At 34.8% G+C, this 19,828-nt stretch overlaps 3 protein-coding genes across 7 annotated transcripts in view; 1 reads left to right on the top strand and 2 right to left on the bottom strand.

The window, feature by feature from the left end:
• LOC140671980 (uncharacterized) overlaps nt 1–19,828 on the top strand; it is a 167,040-nt gene that overhangs the window by 107,524 nt on the left and 39,688 nt on the right. For all 5 annotated transcript variants that reach the window (XM_072903766.1, XM_072903767.1, XM_072903762.1 and 2 more), the window contains one exon: nt 3,864–3,953. The gene's annotated coding sequence lies outside the window, so the exon portion shown is untranslated. The remainder of the gene's footprint in view (nt 1–3,863; nt 3,954–19,828) is intronic.
• On the bottom strand, nt 9,029–12,862 carry LOC140671982 (maltase 1-like). The gene is made up of 2 exons (XM_072903769.1): nt 11,191–12,862; nt 9,029–10,407 (listed from the first exon to the last, which is right to left on the bottom strand). Exons 1-2 carry the CDS (start codon nt 12,420–12,422, stop codon nt 9,933–9,935), a joined length of 1,707 nt encoding a protein of 568 aa, XP_072759870.1. The 5' UTR covers nt 12,423–12,862; the 3' UTR covers nt 9,029–9,932.
• Hbg2 (alpha-glucosidase) lies at nt 13,089–16,102 on the bottom strand. Its single transcript, XM_072903768.1, has 2 exons — nt 14,467–16,102; nt 13,089–13,865 (listed from the first exon to the last, which is right to left on the bottom strand). Exons 1-2 carry the CDS (start codon nt 15,705–15,707, stop codon nt 13,391–13,393), a joined length of 1,716 nt encoding a protein of 571 aa, XP_072759869.1. The 5' UTR covers nt 15,708–16,102; the 3' UTR covers nt 13,089–13,390.

Genomic DNA, 19,828 nt, shown 5'->3' with positions numbered 1-19,828 from the left:
ATCGGTAGAGAACCTAAGCTACAATATTACTTGCAATCATATTCTTAATAAATAATGAGTTAACTTCATATTATGTCATGAACCTTTATTAGCCAAGTATAAACGGCACATCTATAGCAAGCTGTTAAAATGTGAATCTATATTTCCGTATTCATATACCAGAGTTGTACAACTCAGGTCAGAATAGAGACGAAACAGAATTTCTATCTCGGTACACCGTTTCTCGGAGCAAAAGTAGCTTTTCTAGCGGAACCAGTAAAAGGAAAACGAACGCGCATGTAAATCCTTAGGACCGTACGACACGAATAAATCACCGAAAAAAACTTTCTTAAAAGTTCATTCAACTCTTTCCTCCGACGCTCAGCGAGGATAAAGGCATTTTCCGACTTGGACGAACGCACGAAATCCGCCTGTTTTACATGAAAATTCTCACGTAAAAATTTGTGTTTTCAGCGATAACACGTTTATTAGTTGCAATAAATTTTTTGTTACCATCTTTTCTCACCAAGATATTTTCGACATGTTCAACATATAAATCTTAATATGACATATTTATATATATATATTTTTTTCTATTTCCTACGTGTACTTTTCCAAGTCTAAATTACATATCACGCTTGATGAATACGATCTATCAATTCTTTCGTGCATTTTACGTCATATTTAGAAGCAAAAACATCACCACTAGCATTGATTGGCAGCACATTGGAACTGTCAGCGAATAAGAGGACTTTGCTTTTTTTTCTTTTTTTTTTTTTTTTCCTCACTCTTATGGACGTTTGAGCGAACCTCGAGGTACGATTACCATTTTATCGAGTCTGATTTGCGAGCACTTTACACGAACCTTATTACTGCATGGGCATTGTAAGCGAAGGACTGCACTTACTACACATTGTCGTCGTTCTCTTCAAGATTTAGTCGGACTTCAGATGAAAAGATAAGATTTGTATATATGTTTTATTACATCCGTGCGCACATACACACAATACACACAAAATATTATACATGCAATATTACAGTATGTATTCAAGTGTTTGTTAGCGCCAAGTATAACAATGATCAATCATATCTGGCGAAGAAAAATAAGCTAAAGGACTACATCGAATGCGGCGGAATACACGCGAATCTTCCGCAATTGATTATGGAAGCGCTCGAGTACAATGGATAAACAATGATATGCCGTTGAATTTCAATTTCATGAGTCGATCAATGTTTACCAGATATATCTCTCCGTTTCAGTATCACGAATTCGCACGTGGTGTTTGCGCGTGACGAATGTGCTCTCGGTAATGCACAAATAAATCGATTTCAATCATAAACAGTGATAGAATCGCACGAAGGAAATTTTCGGTAAACAATCGTTTCATTATCATCGCAAATTAATACAAGCATGTCGGTATGCGTATTATTACACTAGCACCCCAATTCTGTCAGATATAATTTCAACTCGGTAAACACACCAGATACGCCAGAAGCTCATCGTGTGCTTGCTACATATTTTTTTAAAATCAATTGATAGGATAAACTATGATTTTAATAAGTTTTACATGAAATTTTCCTTCTTCACGTCAATATTTATTTAATTCACATATGATCCAGTATAAAGCGTTATTTAAGATTATTACATAACGAAAATTATTAATCAATATCACGAAATTACTCTTGAAATACAATATAATTTTCATTTTCTATGCCAGGACAAAGAAAAAAAGTAAAACATTTATATATAGAATTTACTTTGAATCGTGTAAATTTACAAATTTATAATTTTATGGTAGAGCTTCTTTATTAACCAATGGTATTTGACATTTAAGCGTAGTAGAAGTATCTCTTTTGCGTACAACTATGCGTTAATAATAAGTTACGGTTAATAATAAGTTTTATCGTGGAGAAAAGGAAATGGAGGTACGATACAGTAGCAATTTTACCGCGTCGCACTGTAAACTGCGAATACACTCGCGAACTACGTCACGACTCCTTCAAAGACGATAAACGTTAACGAATGGCATGGAAACAAGCGCGAAGTTTAATTCCAAGGGATCTCCTTTTGTACTACGTCGACTGAGTAACGGTAATAAAGATACGAGGCTACGCTTTAACGTTTCTTCAACCGTCACCGGAACGAACGCGAATGCTTCCACAAAAAGAACCGGATGTTTTTTCGCGAAAAAACCTTTACGCGTAGCAAAACTTACCGGCAATCAAGCGTAATTGCACATGGAAATGCAAAACATAATCACTTAGTGGGTAAGTCCTATTTTTCCGACTGTGGTCAGCCGACCTGGTCACATGCAAGGATTCGTAATTACGTCGCGTAATTAGCAGATAACAGATAGGCAGACGGCTGCCTTGTTTTTCTTTCGCCACATGTCTGGAAAACGTGCCGCGTCATTGGGTGCAAAGCCACATGCCGCTCCTTTAAATCTTCCGGCATGGTAAAAAAGAGGGCACTTTGCTAAGGAAATTTTTAAATGGCAGAAACGTTAGCAGAGAAAATTTTGAGCCGCTCATTACGTTGCTTTATAATTATATTTTAAATTTATGAAATTTTGATCAAAATATTTATCGACGCAATGAAAAAAAAAAAATGTGTGTAACCAGAATTTTAAAATTAATTAAAATAACGAAATCTATATTAAAAAATTATGACTAACGTGACGTTTAAAATATTTAAATAATATTAAAGTTTTGACATTTCCTATTTAACACTAATCTGTATTTCAATTATATTCTTTGACATTAACTTACATATCTGTTTATTTATCTGACATTTTATATACTATGTATCTTGTTAGACAATTTGTATAAATGCGATTAAAATATTCTACTGTAATTAAAACATTTTAATCCTCTTTGAAAGAAATATAGCCAATTATCCGTTCGTGTTTCACTAGTAAATCGAAAACTCTTTGAATGACGCACGAGAGAGACTCGCAGACTCCGATATGTGCATTAATTCGCGTGAATCCGTCGATGATTACCCACGCCTCGCCTGTCTGTGTCCCGCGCGAAAATCCGATTAGACGGTTTAAAATCGATGGTGATCGGTATACGGGATCCACTCGCGATGGATGCCAGTTGGTGGTGGGCAGTTCGGGAGAGGGAAGCGTGTTTGAAATCGGCCGAGGGGCGGATAGCGTTTGTTGGGGAGGAGAGACGATGGACACGGTGCGAGGCCGGCGCGGCTTGCAATTACCATTCATTACTTTGTTGGGGCCAATTGACATAACTGATTGGTATTCGGCACCCATGCCACCCTCAAAGGACCCTACCGACCGTCACGAAGGGGACTAATGCAGTTACCTACGTCTGCGTTGCGGGCTACGTACGCGTCTGATATATCACGACGTCGAACAGGCAGAGTTAAATCGCGAATATAAAGCATTTTTTTTTTTTCGTGAATTAATGTGGTTTCAAATATTGAAGATCGTGTGCAACAACTTGAACTCTGCGCGTGACCTACAAGTTTTACGTCTCGAGAGATATTTTTTTCTTATTTTTCTCTTTTTTTTATCTTCTATTACTCTTGAGTATAAACGTGTGATGACTCTTCATTTAAAATTACTTTGTAATTTTTCAATGTATCAAGTACTTTAATCTATTTGCTTTTACAAAACCTGCCAATTCTGTAGCTGCAAATGTTTTCGCGTAAATATTAATCCGAGAGAAAAGCACACAACAGCGATCTAAAACCCAGAGTGGAATTTCATATCCAATGTTTATACATACATACATCACTATCTCGTTAAAGAATTTGTGATGTTTATTTTATTACTCTTTCTCTCTTTCAAATATGTTATAATAAATAAGAATTTTGCAAATCAAAAAGAGTTAGAAACTGACCTTATTTCTTTTGTCTACAGAATATGTTGATCTCGGCAAAATGAGGCTGCAACATAAGTATCCTGCGTAACGCATGCCGGTAACTTTCGAATAAGGGCGTCTAAAACGAGGTAAGTAAATCTGTCACTGAACAATTTGATAATTATTGCTTGAAAAGTAATATTTGCGTCCCGTTTCATTACAAGCTATAAACATGTGTATAATATACACATACGTAACAAACTATATTGCCAATTTTCTATATATTCTTACATCGATTGCTATTGACTCGAGTTTAATGAAAATTTATTTTCCTCAAAAGATAAAGTAACTTGGCAAATAAATAAATTAAGCAAGCTAATTTTCCAGAGCACGCCATTTACTCTGAAATGACGAGCTCTCGCAAATGCAATTCTCGCACGTTAAGATCAAGAGTTTCTTTCTATAGTTTTTATTTTTTCACCAACTTCTTGTTCCGCAAATCGACTTGTGTGTAATGTAACTCGCGGTCTTTTTCCTTGACCAAGCACTATTTCTTTCCTCGAAGGGAATACACGAGGAATGGAAAGTCAACTGATAAATAGTTCTTAATGCTTCTTCGCGTTCTCCCTTTCCGTGGCACAAGTGCACCGAGTACACTTACGTCTGTGAGAATTTCGGGCTCGCTTAGTTTCGCGTTCTTGAGAGAAATTCTAACTTACCGTTAAGAGAAGTGAGGCGAAAAATTCTGCTTCATTGCGAACGGATGACATTTTCTTCCACGGGAACGCTCACGGCGGCATTCTCGCGTTCCTTATCGCGACGATGTGGGAGCATCATTTCCTTAGAAAAATCCTTTTAGAATAATCATGAATGAACGAACGATAGAATGGAAAGGAATGAAAGAATGTTATTTAAAAAAGTTGATGCAATTGTGTGCTATTTCCAGCGCTTAACACTTTCCACATTTAAACTCTTTAAAATAGAACGCATAAAATTTTATTTAAAAAAATTAAATGTTCAATAAACTGCTTATTATGCTATTAATATTTTTGATGTATATTTTTTTACTACTATTATATAGAATTTTTTAAATTACAATTTCTTAAACTACTGTTCAAATTTATATATATGTATATATATATATATATATATAATTTATTAAATTAAATTAATATTAAATTATCTCATTGAAATAGTAAGTGTAAATTTTTTTTTGGCAATTTTTCGAAATATAAAAGTTGAAAGTTCCAGAAAAAGATTATACTTTATGACAGGTGAAGAACGTATGTAAGTGGCAAGAAATATATTTCACGTTCAATACTATAAAATATTATTATTGCACGTCAAGCATTTTCAAAATCGACGTTGTAGCATTTTTGAGTACAATGGATGTATGCAGATTTAAAAAAAAAAAAAAAAAAAAAAAAAAACATTCTTGCAACCATCATGGCATTTCATTCGCACAACCATCATGACTTTTCTACAGACACGTAAAAGATGTGTTATAGTTCAGAATATTTTACCACGATGTCAGTGGAATGAAAGACTATGGTAATTTGTTAATAATTAAATAGATTGTATTTTTCGTTCTCTGTTTCTATCCAATGTCGCATTTAACACCGCTATAATTATTTATTTATCAGAACATTTAGATTAACGCTATTCTGTTTGTCACATAAACACTGGGACAAATCAAGGCTTTGTCGCGAAACGCAATACGACGTCCAGAATGTGGCACAGTATTGCACGTCAATGACAACGTTTACACGACCCACTTTACGCCGGCTTAGCATACCAGCTTAGTGTACCTTGACTGTTAAATGTGGTATAGACTGTGATTTTACGCTGCGGTCACTACGACCGTGTAATTACGTGTCTGTAATAAAGGACAGACATAAAGTCTTACGAATGTAAGCACACGAATATTTAAAGTGAAGCTGCAATTTATTACGTTATTAAAAACAATTTTCTTTAGAAAACTATCTAAAATAATATATTTATATCACTGTTAACATTGATGATTTAAGTACCTTAAATTCTTGTAATAAGAGAAAATATGGACAGCGTAAAATACGGATAGCGATGTACGAAATAACACAAAAGCTTACAGCTTATATCTAAAAGACGTCTAACGTCTGAGAGATTAGAGGGTCTTTTAGTTCTCATGACGTCGTCTCTTAGATACAATATTATTTTTGCAAAGCACAATGAGAATATCGAGGATTGATATTTCGAATTACGTAACATATGAAATCGGTCGAACAATTTAATTGTTTTTTTTTTTATCCAATTAATCTGATGTCGAGATAGTTTCTCTTTACACAGCCTGAATACAAATCGACCACCAGCCAGATGACTCTTATTGCAAAACTGCACGAATATAGAAATGTGTGTTTCAAAAGAGTATCCGATACGCGCTGCATTGCACGTATCCATTTGACTATCCCTTTTTTCCGCATTTATTTCCGTTCATGTCGTCGGACACATGCGTGCCAATGTTCAACGAACGTGCTAAAAGCTCGAAATAGATATTTATAAATGGAAATGGAAAAAGCGATCACGTTATCATACGCCAAAAATTCAGTCTATAATACGGGAGTAACAGCGTCAAAAACAATGAAAATAAAATTTAATTAATGTCACGCACAAATCCATGTGTACTTTCCCATGAAAGAGAATTGTATTATTAATAAATATGTCATGTTCAGCTCCTCGGACATATCGCAAAGCGATAAAACTTTTAAAATTCACGATTACTATCAAACGTACATACGACTAAACGTGTGTGGGGGAAAAAAAATGTGTGGGTTTTGAAAATTTATAAGACCACTCGATTGGATTTTTTAATTTCTTTGTAGAAAGACACGCTTCTTAGATGGTCGATCAATATCCTCGCTCTGCTTTCCGTTCTTTTATATAATTAATAATTTAGCTGCATTACACGCGGACGGAAAAACCGTTAGCCTCTCTGCACCTGGATTGAACATATTATTATTTCATGGTAAAGCTAATTAATATGTCAATGAGATACGCAAAACAGAGCCCCATTTTCGCGACCGATCAATGATTCGGGACAATGTAATTATCAGCTCCATTTACGCCACTGACAGTGATGATTCATTAACGGGGTAAAAGGTGAACGGGCCATATGCGCCGTATTTTTATAGGACCATTATGAAAAGCTTGCCTAATTCAGTCTGATGTCATTAACGTCTACGATTCGACGATAAATTATTCAGGATAATTGGATTCAGGGCGTGCATAAAATCCACTTAGTATATAGCGCCTATTCAGTAAGCGTAGTCGCGGTACATGCACATAAAAAGGGTAGGGTGGGAAAGGCGGGCTAATGCTCGGACAGAGATTATTTTATGCTCGGCTCTATGGCTCGTGTTGTAAATCGATCCTATATAGCGCAAACACCAGCCGTGGATAGCGCGATATTAATAGTTGTCTATATCGCAAAATAACATTAGTATGAAATTATAATCTTTCACTAAACTCGCAACCCTCTTAACGCAGAGTAGAACATAATCCATATAACTCATCATTCTTTTATTTACATTACGTTTATCAATACATTCGGCATTATCATTATTCTTTATTTACATTACGTTTATTAATACAATATTAACATATACGGAATATGTTTATTTATTAATACAATTTAATTTTTATTATTTTTCATATTTTTATATGAATGTAAACTCTCGTGTCTACGCTATACATTTTTAACTATTTAAAATTTTGTTCTTTATTCAAAGAATTTTTAATAATTGTTTTATCTATTGTTTGCTAGTTCCTTTGTTGTTCTCGAAAAGGATCTTACACCGGGTTTTTATGTTTGCAAAAAAAAGCTGATCTTTAACGTCGCAAATTGCATTCGTACGTCTTGTTGCATTATTAAGCGAAATGCGAAACAATTTTCCGCGTCTGCAAGGTACCACTAGCAGTTGCTTTGTACTACAATACGCACGACGTGCAAGCAAACATTTTTCATTTAGTCGAATACTCTTAAATATCAAAGAACGTATATACGTGTGCGTATATACGTGGAAGAAAGAGATGGAAAAAGAACGCTATTCTCCACGACTGCTTGGTATCGCGTACCAATTCATGTGCTTGGACGTCCATTATCTGTACAAAGCTAAAAAAAAAGAGAATAAAGAAGAGGAACAAGAAGAACCCATAGAAAAGAATGAGCAGAGAGCATCAGGCAGCAGCCGGGGGGGAGGGGGGAAGGGGGCGGGGGCACGCGAATTAATTAAGAGTTGGTGAGTTAGCAGTCAGCAAACAAGATGCGGCAGCCGTCGAGGTTCACGGCACCGAATACGCGGTCGCGCGAACCAGATGGAAAGAAAGTCGGAAGAAAGATAGAGCTCACGGGGTTGAAAATACAAGCCGCACCACCGCATCGCGCACCGCGAATCGTGACACATGCACATGATATACATGCGCGATATACAAACGAAAAACGCCGTGGTGCGAAAATGCGAGTGCATCTCTTCTAGCTGTCTCGGGGACGAGAGAGAGAGACAGACAGACAGACAGAGAGGACCGCGAGACAGAGGAGGTTGAAGAATGTGCACTCAGCGTGATTGGTGCCGCGCGCCGGTGCATAGTGCCGGCTGTCGGCATGAAAACTCGAGAATTCTCCCAACTCTACTCATGTGCGCACAGCCGAAGACGTGCTTATAAACCTGCCTCTCAGAGGTCTTAGCCATCGCGATCGAAACTATCGGCTTTCCTATAGTAGATCCATCTGTTTTCTTTTGCATACTCTGCTCTTCCATTTCCAGTGTACAGCGAAAAATATATACAAGTATCAGTACGCGTTCGTATTGGTCAAGTGTGGATCGAAAATTTTTATACTTTTGTCACAACAATATTTCATGTACGGCTAGAAAAAATGGCGAAAGAATTTTCACACGACATATCAATAATATTGATTAAGGAGAATACAATTCACACGGATTTATCCTGAAAGTTAATTTGAATGATATATTGACAAAGAATTTTTTTAATTATATTTCCTGCTGCCTATTGTTTTAATTACTTTTGTAATACCCAGTGTGTTATTTCGTTAAGCCGCTTTAAATAAAATCATAAATCATACAGACGTCCGAATTTTGCTTGTCTTGTTAAATTTACCGAATAACAAAACGAATTTGTATTGGGATTTTACAGAGAGATTTCCAATATAACGAATAATAAAATCGGCGTGTTAAAAGTTACTGGTTTATTCGCATAGATGTAAACAACAAAACGCTCACAAGTTGTAATATACATCGGAGTGATTAAAATACAATCATTTATTAAAAACTAATATTTATATGGAAAACTCACTCTCGCGTTACCATTACAGTCATCATAACATCGCACGTCATTACATAACACGCTATTGAATTGCATATATGTTATTATTTAAGTAAATGATAAACAAAAAAAAAGAATAATTAATTATTGTTATATTCATTTTTGTATGAATTGATATATGTATAATTGATCTTTTTATATATACATATATAAACATTATTAATATATATATATATATATATATATATATATATATATATATCAATATTAATTGAATTCCTGTTTAATATAGATACTTATAGGTAACTTTCTCGTAAAAGTTTCAGATATGCATATTTGTGTATAAACGTACATGTATTAAGTATTTACAAATCGCCTTATATGATATTAAAAAATTCAATTAATTGTATATATTTCATAATTTATGAAAATTACATCATTCTTATTGCACTTTAGTTATTACTGAAAGTATTTAAAAATAGCAATTATTGTAAAATTTATATAAGAAAAAATGTACACACGAAACTTTAAAATAAAGATATATTACAACTGCATATGTGCATACTGCTCTCGTGCATACATTTTTAATTTATCTACTTAAATATTATTATAATATATACAATAAAAATAAAAAAAATTTTAATATACATTAGTTATGTATAAATAAAAATATACGCTCACACACAGAATGCACATGTGCAATTGTTTGATGTTTCTGTTGTGGCTTATATACATATGCATGCATTTTATATACCAAAACTTTGTTTTACGAAGAGAATTATCCCTGAGTAAGCTATATAAGCAGGAATTCACTAAACCAAATCTGCTGTGGTGAGTACAACAGAGGCCGAACCGGGCACAGTGATGCGAGTTGTGTCAATTCGCGATCCTACCAACAGCTTGGAATGCACGCTGGACGCATAAACGATCAACTGCTCTGGAATATTCATCCAAGTCCTAGCATCGGCGGTGACCGACGTGTCAGCAAAGTTAATCATGAGAGCCACGACGGATGTTCCATGTCGTCGTATAATTCCGAGCATGTCCTCGGTGACCAACACGGTCTGCAGAGTACCTTGCTCGATAACGGGCTTTCTTTTCAATCGCGACAACAATTTAAATACTTTGTAATGAGACACGGCTGTAATTCTCTGCGTCGCCAAATTTATGGTCTCGTAATTGCTGTTCACCGGAAGCCACGTCCGATTGCTAGTTGAGAAGCCGGCGCTGGTACTATTCTCCCATTGAAATGGCGTTCTTTCTGGATCTCGTGATTTTAAATGATATCTGAAAACGCGATAAAGTATCTAAATTAATTAAATAATTCAATTGGTAAAATAACTGATAAAGTACTGATTTAAATTGAGATATAAATATTAGATTTTTAAAGATTTAGATAAAAAAATGTCATTTTTTTAGAAACATAAATGTGCTGTAATTCTTTATTAATATTACTCAGCATTATTAAAATAAATAATACTATTAATAATAATATTAATATATTACTATTAATATTAATATTAATACAATTTAAAAAAATAATACATTAATAATAATATTATCAATTTAACACATTTAACACTTTTTATTAATGAAAAGTAATCTAAAAATTCGAGTTGATTAATCTGGATAATTCTAAAATAAAAAAGTGCATTGAAAATTTTAGTAATAACAGTTTTACATTTACGTAATTTTACAGCAGGAAGTATATTTTGTAATCTGATATAACGATGTTAAGAAAAATACAACATACATCTGTCTCTGAGTAATATCTCTGTTTTTCTAACAAGTACTTGTAACGTCTGCATCGGAACATATTTTTCCGATACTTTTCTCAGACTTGCTTGTTATTATTTTTATAAATATCCCAATTAATTTAGTAATTAAAAGTAATAATAAAATAAATTAAATAAATTTAGTAATAAAATAAATAAACTTGCAAGAAAAATAATGCGTTATTGGATTGTATTTTAAAATTATTGTTAAACGATTCTATTCGAATTTATCGTTCTTGTGCTATGTAACAATTCTATTCGGATTTATCTTTTTTTTTTTTTTTTTTTGTAATACCTATTGGGTCCAGCTATGCATCCGATAGGATCCTTGGTTTCCTCATACGTAAAATTCCTGTCGAGCATGCCAATCTCGTCGCCATTGTAAATCACGCTTACACCGGGTAAAACGATCGCCAGCATAGAAAGTTGATCTGCCCGTTTCTCACCGAATCTAGAAGCGGTGCGAGGATTATCGTGATTACCCACCACCCAGTTCGCGACATACGCTGGATTATCAGGTAGATTGTTCATCCAATGATCAATGAGACGCTTAAAATCAGCGGCGCTCGATTTGTTATTTAAATCAAGAATAAACATAAAATTGAACGGCACGTTCGAGCCCGATTCGTAATATAGCGCGAAGTCTGTGTCCGCCTCAGTTAAAATCATTTTTGTGTCAGCAGTCTTAGAATGATTGTCCATCAGTTCCCTCCAAGATTTGAGAACACCATATATTTCGGGAAGATTTCTCGTATAAATATGGTCCAAAGTTTCGTAATCATCTTCTGGTAAGTCGGAGATGTTTCTTTGCGGTTCGTCCAGAAAACGGACATCCTCAAATAAGTGGCTAATGGTATCAATACGAAAACCGTCCACATCTCGATTCAGCCAAAAATTCAGTACACTCTTCATTTCTTGCTGCAATGCGGCGCTACGATAATTGAGATCCGCTTGAGGAATGTTGAATTGATGTAGGTAATATTGTTTCCGTGCCTCGTTCCATTCCCAAGCGGATCCTTGAACAACACTCAACCAGTTGTTCGGTGGCTTTCTAATGCCGTTTACTATTTTCGCGTCACGCCAGACATAATACTCGTCATATGGCTTGATGCGTTGGACACTCTTTTTAAACCATTCGTGCTCGTAAGAGTTGTGATTCGGCACGAAATCGAGAATTACTTTCAGCCCGAGGAGTTTGGCTTTCGCTACGAGCTTGTCGAAGTCAGCCAAAGTACCATAGTCCTTGTCGACATCGGTATAATTAGCGACGTCATAGCCGAAATCAAACTGCGGACTAGTATAGATCGGTGACAGCCATAATGCATCCGCGCCGATGTCTGCGATGTGTTCCAACTTGCTTGTGATGCCATTCAGATCTCCTATGCCGTCCCCATTACTGTCTTTGAAACTTCTCGGATAGATATGGTACACTAGACTGTTTTTATACCAATTTTTGCCCGTTTTCTCTATCGATATCGAGATAGTTGGAGCAATCAATACTGTGATGAAAATATATAAGCGGAACATAATGACTAACACAATTGTCGATTGCGATGTGCTTTTATACTGTGCAAGAAATTGTTAAAGAAAAATTTCTAACAATATAGAGAGAAAGAAAGAGAAGAAAAAAAAAGAGAGAGATAATATTGTTGAAATATCTTCCTTTTTTAATTGATAAACTCGACATATCGATTGATTAATTGATAAGCTTGTTATATCTAAATTGAAGGAATTACTTTAATTGATAACGATATATATATTCATATTATATATACATATATACAGTTTCATATATGTATGCTGTTTTTGTATTATCTGGAAATATTACTAGTAATAATTATCATGCGATTATATAAAAACATTTTTACGTTATCGCCATTTATGCAATTCCACACGATTAAAAGTAAGATATAAACAGGAAAAAATTGATAGAAAAATGTACTAAACTAAATATATTAAACAAAAAAGTAGAAATTAAAGAATAAACTTATGTTGAAATAACAATCAAGAAGAATTAATTATTAATTATATAAATAAATTAATTTGAAAAAATTAATCATACAAATATATAAAAAGTTAACTATATAATAAAATAAAGTTAAAAAGTAACCAAGAATTAAAAATTTAATAATTTTGTTTTAATGTGAATTTATATTTTATATTAATTACATAATTAAAGAATTATCTCATTTCAGTTTCAATAAAATTTATTCTATTTAATAAAATACATATTTTTTTGTATATTCACAGAAGAATGAGCTCATTATTAATTGAGATATTGTTACAATAATTAGTAACAAGTAAAATTAATTCAATAATGTCTCAATGAAATAAAAAAGAATTTACTTCGAACATCTTTCTCTCAGATTAATACAAGATGATCTGCTTATCAAAGAAAGTGATTTGGGTGTATAAACATACATCTACATGCATATATAACCGAAACTTGGCTTTACTAGAGAGTTATCCGTGAGTATGAGATAAGCAGCAATTTGCTAAATCAAATCTGCTGTAGTGAGCACGACGGAGGCTAAGCCAGGCACAGTGATACGAGTCGTGTCAACGCGTGATCCTACAACTATCTTAGAGTGCACGCTAGGTGCATAGACGATCATCTGCTCCGGGATATTCATCCAGGTCCTAGCGTCGACAGTGACCGGGGTATCGGCAAAGTTAACCAAAAGCGCTACGACGGATGCGTCAAGTCGTCGTACGACTCCTAGAATTTTCTCGGTTACCAACACGCTCTCTAGAGAGCCTAGCTCGATGACGGGCTTCTTTTTCAATTGCGCTAGAGACTTGAATACTTTGTAGTGAGACACAGTCGCGATTTTTTGCGCCGCTAAATTGAGAGTTCTGTAATTGCTGTTCACGGGAAGCCACGTTTCGCTGCTCGTAGAAAAACCGGCGCTGGTACTATTGTCCCATTGGAAAGGCGTTCTTTCCGGATCCCGCGATTTCAGATGATACCTAAAAATGTGATAATGTTGAAATTAATTAAATTATTTAGCGTTCGTGTAAAAGGTTATTTTCTAAATTTAAATAAATAAAAATAAAAGTAAAAAATAGAACTAAAATAAATTGAGTTATATAAAATAAATTTATATATATTAAATGAAATTTGTTCCTAAAAAAAGGATCCTAAATAATTTTATTGCTTATAATTATCAAAATATAACACATACATATATTTTAATACACGTGTTATAAATAGAAAAGTCAACTTGATAATTTTAATATAAACGCTATGACCAAAATTAAATTAATTCCAAGGCAATTAATTTAAATTGATTAATTTAACTATTATTAATTTTATTTGTGAAAATCTCAAAATATAAATATATTAGTACAAAAATTGATAAAAACTTTAAACAATAATCTTTGCAATAGTATGCTTAATTTAATTAATCTATTCCTTTTTTTATTATATTATTATATTCAAAATGGTATTACACAAGGTATAAAGAAACATATGAATTGCAAATATACAAGGATGCATTTATGGATTCTATTTTAAATTTGCTATGTATTATGTAATAGGATTGAGATGCATCTCAACTTGTATCAGTACCTGTCGGGTCCAGCATTGCATCCGCTGGGATCCTTGGTTTCCTCATACGTAAAATTTCTGTCGAGCATGCCAATCTCGTCGCCGTTGTAAATAACGCTTACGCCGGGTAAAATAGTCACCAGCATGGAAAGTTGATCAGCTCGTTTCTCACCAAATCTAGAAGCCGCGCGATGATTGTCGTGATTTCCCTCCACCCAGTTCGCGACGTAAGACGGATTATTAGGTATATTATTCATCCAACGATCGATGAGACGCTTAAAGTCAGGCGCGCTGGATTTATTGTTTAGGTCAGAAATAAACATAAAGTTGAAAGGCACAGTCGAGCCTGATGTATAGTACAATATGGTGAGATCAAAATCTGTGTAGGCCTCGGTCAGGATCATTTTTGTATCGGCAGTCTTGGAATGATCGTCCAACACCTGTCTCCAGGAGTTGAGAACTTCGTAAGTCTCGAGAAGATTCTTTGTATAAATGTGGTCCAGGGTATCATAGTCATCGTCCGGTAATCCGGATACGTTTAACCGGGGCTCATCCAGAAAACGGCTATCCTCGTATATGTGGTTGATGGCGTCGATGCGAAAACCTTCCACACCACGATCCATCCAGAATTTCAGTACGTTCTTCATTTCTTCTTGTAATTCAGCATTATGATAATTGAGATCCGGCTGTCCGACGGCAAACTGATGCAGATAATATTGCCTCCGTATTCCGTTCCATTCCCAAGCAGAACCTTGGAAGACGCTCAACCAGTTGTTGGGCGGTTTCCTGATGCCGTTTACTATCTTCGCGTCACGCCAGACATAATACTCGTCGTAGGGCTTGATCCGTAGGATACTCTTCTTGAACCATTCATGCTCGTGAGAGCTGTGATTCGGTACGAAATCAAGGAGTACTTTCAGTCCGAGAGACTTTGCTTTCGCCACCAGTCTGTCAAAGTCGGCTAAGGTACCATATTCTTCGTTAATATTAGTAAAATTGGCAATGTCGTAGCCAAAATCTACCTGCGGGCTGGTGTAGATTGGTGATAACCATAACGCGTCGACGCCGATATCTGCGATATGTTCTAATTTGCTGGTGATACCATTCAAATCGCCTATACCGTCTCCATTACTGTCCTTGTAACTTCTGGGATAAATCTGGTATATCAGACTGTTCTTGTACCAATCTTTACCCGCTTTCTGGATCGAAGCCGAGACAGTGAGAGCGATAAACGCTGCAATGAAGATGCACGAGCGAAACATAGTGACTGTTTGTCTGGACTGTTTTCTCTACACTTTTATATCATGTAATGCACTTGTAAAAAATTCGCCACATACACAATAGATATGTATGTCTTGTCCTATTATCGTTTTGATTACGATAATAAGTATCAGCTTGTAGTTGTATTTGGTCTTATCTAAGTCTTATCTCATCAATTGACAGTGAGGCAAATTTTTCCGAATAAGTTAGTGTCAAATGTTATCAAATAATTTATGGACTGCTCTGTTTTTACACTATATAACGTAATTATTGCAACTATCACGCTATTGTTTAGCACAGCAACAGTTAAAAATATATAATTTAAAAATCGGTAACAAAATGTATATATATTTAGGTTAAAATTAAACAATTTAAATGATACAAGAGACGAGCGCACAATAGATCTCGACCTTGTTCGCCTGCTCCTTTATCGTCTCTTATTTTCATTGGAAAAATAACGGATACGTTGATCTAGAAGTTTCTTTTATTTTTGTGTTTAACCTACCTAATATTTTGACAAACAAGCTTCTTCGACCGGTGTTTAATTCGATTATTATTATTTTCACACGGTAAAAAATTTCGCTCCTACATGTATTTGTATCAGGCGTAAACTTTCAACAACTTGTTTGTCTGTTATTCAATATATATAAAATTATTTCATTGCCACGACGATTTATTTAATCTAAAAATGATGATAAATTGATACAAACAACATTTGCTCAAGTATTGTCGCTTGAACGTAATTGAAGATAATCGGTACATTAGATATTTTTCATAAAATATTTCACATACGCTACGTTTCGTGATATACCGTTGATAACACAATTTCGCATTTTAGATTTCAAAATAATCCTACGCGTCACGAGATTTCACCAAAATCCCCGGGGCAAAACGCACTGACATGTGCATCGACATGCGCGAGAATCGATTTCGCTGGGCACTTTTGCAATACGCGAAACCACACACAGCCAAATGCATTATTATAACTCGTTCTTAGACAGGAAGAGATTTGCAGTTTCCTGCGAAAAGTGCCGACCTCGTAACATTGCGCGCCGGTTATAACGTCGGCTTGCAGTAGGCGATAAGATTTTTCGACCCTCAGCCGTTTGAAAAATGGCGAACATCCAGAAGCCGCACCATCTCGCGTGTGCGAGGCGTTTATGCGTGTTGGTCTCGTAACTGCTATCGCGTCCTACGCCTAATTATACAGGTGACTCGCTACCCCCTGCATTTCTTACTTTCTTTTACGACACCGTCGCGAGGGTCAATTTAACCTTTGCACGGCCGTTGAGCTTTCTACCGAGAATAAATTTACTATTACCGCGAAATATCGTGAACATCGTTGCAAATTTTTTCTCCACATCGAAGATTCATTTTTCATTACCTTACGTATGTTGAGTATTCAAAGGGGGTATGAAAATTTCGCTTCTACCTTTAAAATTCAATGATGATATCCTTTGAGGTAAACTTCGTTCTGTAATATAATAAAGTGCCATTTTTCGGGTAAAAGTTGTAATATAAAAGATGCAGTAAAAATCATATACCAACGATACAATCGGCAAGAGAATAATTTCCACAAAAAAAAAAAAAAAGAAAAAAAAGAGAGAAATAAATCAAGAGGTTGCGAAGCAACACTTTTACATAAATCGATCGCGGTCTCAATTCATAAAATAATATTATTTATGACGGTCTTACAATATGCAGTTTTTTCTCATTCTCATACCGCGAAAAGTACATCAATAGAAAGTTTTACCTTCTTTATATAAAATGTGACACACATTGTTGCACACGAAACTCGAATGGTCTTATGACTAAAGTTGCATAATAATTCTTGCTATGAATATATCTGCCATCTGTCTTTTTACATGTCTCTTTGGAAAATTGTCTGATAAATGGAAAAAGTCTTGATAGAAACAGCCCTTTATATTTTTACTTTCCTTTGCTCTTATTCTCAGCTCTGCCGGATTCCTTGGAAACATTCACTCCGGAAAAGCGGCTTGCACTTTGCGATTCTTTGATATGTTCGCAACGTTCGCGTTTGAAGTAAAATGCTAGTGTTGTACTTCTCAATGAAAAAAAAATGCACATTTTTCTTTTTGATATAACTTAAACATAACATATATCAGTGAAATAAAAGATAAAAAGTCACTATAAAAAGTTAAGAAAAGAGACAACTAATGATGAGTTGTAGAGAAGAATGAATGAATATTTATTCATTCACTTAATCATTTTTCTGCATTAAATAAATAGCTCTCTTAAAGAGCCAATAACGCGAAGAAAGAGAATATAAGTTTATCTACGGGATAAATTATCTGTAAATCCAAGTAATAGAGATGCAGTTTTATATAATATCGCGTCTAGATGTTTTCAGAGAACCTGTACTTTATCCTAATCGTATAAAAATCAGATAACATCGCGACTAAAAACATTAAAGCAACAAAGAGAAATCGCGCGAGCTATATGGATAGGAAAAATAAAGGCGACAACGTGTAAATTGACCGCGGATTAAAAGCACAGGGACTTTAAAGAACATAACCCACAAAAACGTTTTGCGTTTTGCGGAATAATTTACGGTTACGAATGCAGCGAGGTGGTCAGAAAATATTACCGTCAGCAAGAATTCTCATACGGCTCACCACGGCTGTAAAGTTTTGTCTCCGGGTGTTATTTATACAGGTAATTTTCTTCATGGCTTATGGCCAACTTAATTCATTCATTATCTAGACGGACGATAAAGACAATTTTCCATAGATGATGCATCATTTTTATTAATAGCGTTATTCCCCCTGTTGACTGTCTCTGACGTTTGAATTTGTCAAATTTTGTTTTGTCTCTCACGGTATTATTTGACGTTTCCGCTAGCATATTTTAATATATCTTGCGGAGATAGAAAAATATATATTGACATATATATTTTATTTTTATTCTTTTTTATTAGATTACACGTCATTATTTTATTTGATAAATTTGTTTAGATATGTACATATTTGATGATAGAATATATTACGTTATTTTCAACTAAAATTATTTAAAAAATATAGTCACATCATTATTCTATGCAATTATTTTTTCATAAGATGTACTCATTTTTGTATCATTTTTGTTATAAATGGATTTAATCTTCAAAATGTAATAATTTTTAATGGAAGTTGATGAAATATTAACACGTATCCAAGTATTTTGCGACAAAAATATTAAAATATTCAAAATTTATAAATATATACAATTTCACACTATAATCTCATAGAGAAATAAACACACGTTACATATATGTGTATATTAAAAGACTATAAGTATTAATAGAATAAAAAGTTCATGATGCAAATTATGAAACGCGTCAAGTACGAATTAATAAAAGAAAATCAGAACACGATCATTTCTCTCGATCTTAAAAATGCTGTTCGTTCGCAATCGCGTCCTCTCGTGACAAGAGCCAATTTCCGTCACGCGAATTGCTATCATCTAATTAAAGCGGGCTCGTGTTATCGGACATGTGCTTGATTTTCCGCGTAGTTTTCGGACACGGTGACGTGGCATTAAGTCAATTTTCGCTGCGAGAAAGCTTTTCACGATGCGCGATCCACTTCGATGGACCGACGAACATAAACGGGAGTTTGGTGTAACGAGGCTACCTTATGTATGTCAGTTACCCTCGACGGCGTGATAGGGTAAGCAAACAACCCTCCTCGCAGTTTACGGCAGTAATTAACTTCCCAGGTTATTAGCCCTCGTTCGTGGCTGCGGCATGTGCTACTCCAGGACTCGGTTCCGACGGTCCTTCGCGCAACTCGGCCGAGACCAACAGGCTCCATCCGGCTACATCGGCAAGTTTATCTCGTAAACTTTTGCGAAGAAATGTTTTTAGAAGTTGTTGAAAGTCCGAAGCGCGGAAGTCGTCGTATAATCATCCAACGTTGCGCGAGAAGAGAGAAAAAAAAGCAAGAAAAATATATCAGCACACTGTAGGAAACAAATAACTCTTGTACTCTTGAAACTCTGGAGATTAGATCCAGATATACATCTCAATTGGTACAATCGTGATAAATTAGCAGATTTTTTTTTTGAAAATTGAAATGCACGTATATCTAGCAAAAAGTTTTCAGTGTTATTAAAAGCTCTTAGA

Source organism: Anoplolepis gracilipes, chromosome 12 (genome assembly GCF_047496725.1).
Source record: "Anoplolepis gracilipes chromosome 12, ASM4749672v1, whole genome shotgun sequence".
Classification (NCBI taxonomy): Eukaryota; Metazoa; Arthropoda; class Insecta; order Hymenoptera; family Formicidae; genus Anoplolepis; species Anoplolepis gracilipes.
Note: the sequence above shows the minus strand (reverse complement) of the source record. Positions and strands in the feature narration are given on the sequence as shown.

Excerpts from the sequence above, each read along its gene's own strand:
- LOC140671982 (XM_072903769.1), bottom strand. The coding sequence starts at position 12,422 with ATGTTCCGCTTATATATTTTCATCACAGTATTGATTGCTCCAACTATC. Across the intron at positions 10,408-11,190 it reads TGCATAGCTGGACCCAATAG|ATATCATTTAAAATCACGAG; the intron begins GTATTACAAAAA and ends TCGCGTTTTCAG.
- Hbg2 (XM_072903768.1), bottom strand. The coding sequence starts at position 15,707 with ATGTTTCGCTCGTGCATCTTCATTGCAGCGTTTATCGCTCTCACTGTC. Across the intron at positions 13,866-14,466 it reads TGCAATGCTGGACCCGACAG|GTATCATCTGAAATCGCGGG; the intron begins GTACTGATACAA and ends TCACATTTTTAG.